General features: G+C 32.9%; 1 protein-coding gene across 2 annotated transcripts; it reads left to right on the forward strand.

The window, feature by feature from the left end:
- Positions 1-306: 306 nt before the first annotated feature.
- On the forward strand, positions 307-4,659 carry GEK1 (D-aminoacyl-tRNA deacylase). Of its 2 annotated transcripts, none has more exons than XM_039030826.2 (9): positions 307-727; positions 810-990; positions 1,073-1,215; positions 1,322-1,385; positions 2,068-2,120; positions 2,253-2,308; positions 3,001-3,078; positions 4,155-4,343; positions 4,447-4,659. In XM_039030826.2, the coding sequence occupies exons 1-9, from the start codon at positions 626-628 to the stop codon at positions 4,532-4,534; spliced, it is 954 nt and encodes a 317-aa protein (XP_038886754.2). In that variant the 5' UTR covers positions 307-625; the 3' UTR covers positions 4,535-4,659. The 2 variants fall into 2 exon arrangements, with proteins under 2 accessions (XP_038886754.2, XP_038886753.2); XM_039030825.2 differs by having other exon boundaries at positions 345-727; positions 2,998-3,078.
- The last annotated feature ends 2,083 nt before the right edge of the window (positions 4,660-6,742 follow it).

Here is a 6,742-nt window from a genome sequence, read left to right on the forward strand (position 1 = left end):
AGAAACGAAAGCGAGAATGAGAGCACGTATCAAGTCATCGAGGCAAGAGTCAATAGCAAAAATTGAGCGTCAAGGGCTACAATACTTTCTTCAAAGGGTATAACAGTAAATTTACCATGTAATGATACAAATACAAGGCCCTATTAGTAACCATTCTATTTTTTGTTTTTTTCGAATTTGGCTAAAATTTCTACCATCATTAAAAAAAAAACAAAAAACATATGCTTAATTTTTTTTTAAAATAATAAATAAACGAAATGGAACCTTAATTTTCTTTTTTTAAAAAAAGGACTCTTTTTTTTCTCCGGACCAAATTGGATATAATATTTTTAGTCGAAGAAAATTCATACCACACCGACGAGTTACGAAGTTACTACAAGCGGCAAACGGAGGCGACGCCAAACAATGTGGGAAACGGAATGGCATTGCCACAGTCGCGACTGCCAAAGCAAATTTGACACGGAGCCGCCGGAAAAGTCCCAACAAATACAGAAGAACCACAAGAATCTGTTGGCTGATGCGCCCATAGAAATTCCTTTCGCAGCTTAAAACCTCCATTATTTTGCAATACCACTCTCTTTCTCTACCACTCAATTCACAGAAATTGCAACAAACAGTGCCAACCATGGTGACGCTAGTGGTGGCAACGACAATCGATCCAGCATCCATCAATCCTGCAAACGAGCTCCTCGCCATGCCCGGATGGCTCCCCGGCCCTCCTCTCCAGGTCCTTTGACCTCTTCAACCCATTTCTATTTCGAACCGTTTCTGTTCCTCCCTTCGATTAATCCGATTCTTCTGTTGATCAGGAAATGAAAAGCTTCGCCAATCGAGATGTGAGGCTGCTGCAACACGACAGGAGTATTGTTGTTGAGGATGACCTCGACAATCGTTGGGAGGAGCTCACCGGCGAGGTCGTGGACGAGGTCATTTTCTTCAGCCGGCATACTGCTGTTTCGAATCGTCCTGCACTCACTGTTCATCCGATTGGTACGGTTCCTCTTATTCTTTACTTTGGTTCTTTAATGAATTGGAACCTTAATTTCGGTTGTGAATTTCTGTGTTCGTAAAGGGGTTCCTCATTTGCGAGATGGGGAAGTTCCGCCGCAAGGAGGGAAGCCTGGATGGGCGGCGCCGCCGAGCCCTCGTATAGGTCCTTGGCTGAGGCTATTGAAGGGCATTGCACAATCCCATAACTTAGTGCCAGAGTTCGAGGTTAACCATATTTCTCTTTTGTTTTGTTTTTCTTGGTAGTTCGTCATTTGCTGATCAATTGGGTCATGTGGGTTTTAGTTTTAAATTATTTAGAAACTGAATGTAGATTACGTTGGAGGGTACTCATCATGGACCTGTGACAAATAAACCAACCCTGTTTCTGGAAATTGGTGAGTGTTTGGGACTTTAGAGCTTGGTTTGTTGTTTGTTCTGCTATTTGTTATATCTTTCTGGATTGATTAAGATTCACGCAAAGTACTAGAGGTTTAGTTTAGTTATTAACTATATTACTTTGATTTATTTTAGCTTGTAGAATTTTGTAAATGGGGATAATTTTATCCTTCCATTATGAATTGCTATTCAGAACATTATACATTTGAAATTTGGTTTGCTCAGGTTAACTTTACAGCTTCTTATATTTTGAGAAATCTGGCTTATAATGAAATTTGTTCGGAACATTGTACATTTGAAATTTGGACTTTTGAATCGTGTCAGAGTAGATCCACCAGGATCCATCGTCTTCTTTTCCAATCAAATTCAAAGGAATTAGTGATATGGAGTGAGTCACCCAAGGCTTATTGGAAAAATGTTATCAATTTATTTACAATGACAAACCAATATCAATTCCTTGAGGGCATATGTTGAAGATTTGAAGTGCTCACTTGGTTTATTTGCTTTTGAAATACAGTAGTTTCGTTATAGTCACAATAATGAATTGTTTCTTTTTTCTGATGAAGAACTAAACATCAATTCCTTGAAGGCCCATGTTGAATTGCTTACTGGTTTATTTGCTTATGAATTATAATATTTTACAGTCAAAATGAATTGTTTCTTTGTCTGATTTTTGTATAGGCAGTACAGACGAGTATTGGAGGAGGCAAGATGCTGCCCGCGTTGTTGCTCTAGTTGAGTAATCCAGGATGATCATTTATTTCTGTATTGGTTATCCTTTTTTTGCTTAGCAATTATCATCATTTACACGATGTGTCATGTCAATGACATTGTTCCTTATGGATTACTATTTTGGATAAGTGCAGCTTGTCTGGGAAGGACTTGCTATCGGAGGAGGAAACGATGTAGGAAACTGGAACAGGTAAATTGATACACAAGTACAATAAATAGGATTGAAGTTTAACTTCTGTTTATTCTCCTAATATTTACCACTAAATTTCATTCAGTTATTTATTCTATACAAGTTGTCCACCTGATTTATCGTTGAAGTTCAATGGCTGGACTTTGAGCTACTTAGTTCTGTGATCTTTCCAACTTTATTCATTTTATTTTTTTTAGATAAAAAACATTTCATTGATAGAATGAAATAATCACCTTTAAACTTTATTTAATCCTGCAATCGATCTATCTAGGTGGCTGATATTGCATAGTTTCAAAAGAACAAGCTTCTGTTAAGATTTTATTTACATTATAATTCACCCTTAACCTAATAAGTAATAATTGTGTTTTTAGGATGAGTGATGACGTCACTGGAGCTAGTTTTTCCTCTGTATATTGTCATTTCATTCTCACCGATGTGTTGGTCTACATTATTCAACACCCATGGAAGAGATGTCTAAATATCATTTAACTAAATAACTATATAACTCTAAGTTTTTAAGCGTTTGGAGACTTGGAGTTGATATCAAGTATCAACACCTTCCTAGTTTCCATGCCTTTATACTTTTCCCTCCCTCAAAGATATGCTTTTCATCATAGTACCATTTCCTCGACGAGATTATCTTTTCTTCTAAATGTTTCTGTGTTATAATCTTATATTTCATCGTGAAGCAGGGAACATGGCAAGAACAATAAAGTCCTTCTGGGCATCGGGGGTGGACATTATGCACCTCGCCACATGGACATAGTTCTGTAAGTATCGGTCGGTCAGGCTATCCTTTCAGTTCATGTGATCTGATCATTTCTTAAGCCTTCATACTTTTTACTTTTTAGGTTAAAATACTATTTTGATCCCTATACCTTGATTCTCATTTCATTTTAATTCTTGTACCTTCAAATATCTAAAATTTTCAAATGTTTAGTTTTAGTCTCTTACTTTCAATAAATCTTAAAATTTGTGCTTAGTGTTTTTAGTTTGAAGTTAATTTTTATGAAATTAATTAACTTTGTAGTAACAATAAAAATTCTATGTTTCCAAAAATTTATAGAAATATGGCTAATATGGATTTTTTTTCCCTCAAGTACAAAATTTAGACATTTGAACGTAAAGAGGCTAAAATGAAATGAGACCTAAACTAGAGGTACCAAATTGGTATTTTAACCTACCTTTTGTATGCTAGTAATTAGTTGTGCTTTTGCCTTTTTTCCATGCTCGGTTAAATGATTTTTCTTTTTTTTTTTCTGGAAAACCATGCACAGTTTTATGTTCTTAAATGCAACTTGCTTGCAAATATGACAGAGATAGAGTTTGACACATTGAAACTCACAGGAACTTGTTTTGGTTTTCTCCTTTACTTCTATGTCTCAAGTATGTATTAGCTTTCTATAAACGTTTTTGAATTCCAAGAGAAGTTTTGAAAACAAGGAAAAATGTGGTTTTGGTTTTTGGAATTTGACTGATTGTTTAACTGTTTTTTTAACGCGGTGGAAAGATAGCAAAGAAATTGTGCGGAAAGTAGCATAAATTTAGAGAACAGGAAACTAAAATTGAAATTGAAATGGTTATTGAATGAACCTAGGTCATGGCACATTCAGTTTCAAAGCAAGTGCATGTTTAGTGGAAGTATATGCACTTTCAAAGGAAGTAGCCTTGTTCTCATACTTCATCTGTTGCATCCGGTACATGGTACCGACATATATTTCTCTACCACTTTTTAATAGTGCTTTTTATAACTGAACAAAGAAGGGAAAGAAAAGACATTTGCCCAGTCTTCAAATGGATATATTATGATTTCTATGTTCAAGTGGTTTTCTTTCAATACTTCCAGAAAAGATGCAGTTTGGGTAAGCCACTTGCTCTCTGGATATTCATTGCCAATGGAAGATCTGAACCAGTCGAATGGCGAAACAAACAACAAAGGTATCGGCGGTAGCTGGAAAGAAGCGATTAAAGCAGCATATGAGGCTACTAAATTGGCTTTCCCAGGTGGAGAGATCATAGCACACCTTGATCACAAGTAAGTTCAGTCAGTTTCGTAAACTTGAACGTATGGCTTTCTGCACATCGAAACTCTGTATGTGAGGGTGATAAGCTGTGAAATCTAATTGTTTGAATTGCAGGAGTTTCAAGGGCTGGCAGAAGAATGCCATAACAGGGTTCTTGGGTGAACAGGGCATTAAGATTGGGAAACCAAATGACTTCTACTGATATTATTCTTCTGAAGAGAACATCACTCAAGATTAGCTTTTCAGACACTTCAGTTAATCAGTTCAGAATTGAGTTATTGAAAGGAAATATTTATATCATTATTATATATCATTGAGCATTTAACATGTTCCTTTATCATCATATTCTTGTTTGCTTGAATAGGAAAGGTTGAAGATTATTAAAAATGATCTCCAAGATATGAAAATGGACTTTATTTTTGGTTTCTCATTATTGTGAAAGGGTACATAAAGTTTTCAAGGAAGACTATTTGAATGTCCAAAAGTAGTTTCAACTAATTAAAGTCACTTCAAAACTTTTATGTCATTGGGTTACGTAGTCAATATATTCTGGATTTCTTTTAGAATATAGATAGAAAGGTTAAATAAGTCTTTAGATGTATTGTCTCAAAATAAAATAAAATAAAATGAAATGAAGTCTTTACATGTAAAGAGAGAAAAAAAAAAACATTTATGATTGGAAAATACTTTGGCTTTGTTATCATACTAAAAAAATTTGAAAACATAGATGTGAAAATAAGGAAATAAGGGATTAAATAAGAATAGAGTTATATTTTCATGTTTTTAGATTTATGTTGGGTAGCAGATTCATAAATTGGTAATTATTTAAAATGTTTTTAATATCTTATTTATAAATCATAAACTAATAAATTATTATTAATTTATTTATGAACATATTTTATGTTAAAAAAAATTGTATAGTTAGTATTATAATTTACAAAAATAATATATAATACACATTTGTATTTCTAAATATTTTCATCTTTATTTAATCTAACTTTACATTTTAAATTCCTTGGATACAATGAAGACGTAAAAGTTTATTTTTATAATTTACACTGTTTGGATAATAGGATTTGAATATAGTTTTCAAAAACAAAATTCAGATTGTCTGTCAAATGCGTATCAATGAATTTTTTATATGGATTGTCATTATATAGGTATAAGTCTTTTTGTTTTTAAAAATAAAAGATTTGTTTTTGGATTTCGACTAAGATTTTTTTTTCAAAATATATAATATTTAAAAACAACATATTAATAAAAATGGTTATCAAACAAAATTTAGATACAATTTAAACTAAACATTGTATGGGATTAACAGCAACAACACAATCAATCAAATTTAGGAGTTGGGTTTTCAATATTGATTCAACATTGAATTTACAATTGAATGCTATTTAAAATGATGATTTTTAAGGCAGTTGAGACATCCCTTTCTATTACAATTAATTTCAAACCATAGGCCAGGAAATGGGTACCTAAATTTATTTATTTATTTATTATTGTTTTTTTAGGTATCTAGAAATGGGTAGGGGTCACCATGTCACTTTCCCCTAAAGTTCTTATGCTAAAATTTGAGGGGCAGACAGACCCTTTTAAATCTTAGGGGCAAACCCAATTGGACTCCAACTTGCCAATTGGAACATTGAAGCATGAAAAGGCCAAATCCTTGTTCCTCAAACAATACTTTTTCTTGTCCTTTGAGGTTGTCTTTGTCATTTATTTGGGGTCAAGCCCCCCTTTGCCTTAAATATTAGATCATTAATACCAAACCATGCAAAGCAAATTGTAATAAAAGCAAAGTGTCTATAGCTTTGAATCTATTTAGTTTATCATTTTAAAATACCAGTTATGTGTTAAATTTAGTGGATGAATGTAATGGCCTTAGTCCAAGATTTTAAATCCATATTTAGAATTCAAATTCCTTACCTAATACCTGAGGCATTACAAATGATATCAGAGTGACACTTGTCCTAGTATAGTGTGATTTAGAGATGAACAAAGGAAAAACTTGGTAGGCTTGTAACACTTAACCATGAGGTTATACAAGTATGGTTAAAAAATCTTTAAAAAATTGATTGTTTCAATTCATATTAATAAGGTACGTCTTCCTTGTTAGTGTCTCAAACATTTATTAATCTTTTTGAATCGTAGGTCTAAGGTGTCACATGTAAAAAAAAATAAAAAATAAAAAATAAAATAAAAAAATAAAGAAGAACACCCGCTTTTTGTAAAATTTCAAAAATATATTTAGTATATAAGGACATTAAGTTACTTTTTGCATTCTTGGTCTGTACACCTTCCAAATCTTCTTAAATATACCAAAAACGAAGGTAAAAATAACTTAATATCCTTAGGGTACTATATATATATAAATTATATACTCCAAAAATGTCCGATCTAGGTTTGT

Source organism: Benincasa hispida, chromosome 4 (genome assembly GCF_027475165.1).
Source record: "Benincasa hispida cultivar pf3 chromosome 4, pf3_genome.v1.1, whole genome shotgun sequence".
Lineage (NCBI taxonomy): Eukaryota > Viridiplantae > Streptophyta > Magnoliopsida > Cucurbitales > Cucurbitaceae > Benincasa > Benincasa hispida.

Bases quoted from the DNA above. Each gene is read 5' to 3' on its own strand.
- GEK1 (XM_039030825.2), top strand. From the start codon at position 626: ATGGTGACGCTAGTGGTGGCAACGACAATCGATCCAGCATCCATCAAT. The intron at 2,309-2,997 runs GTAAATTGATAC...TTCATCGTGAAG, and splicing joins GATGTAGGAAACTGGAACAG to CAGGGAACATGGCAAGAACA. The intron at 4,344-4,446 runs GTAAGTTCAGTC...TTTGAATTGCAG, and splicing joins ATAGCACACCTTGATCACAA to GAGTTTCAAGGGCTGGCAGA.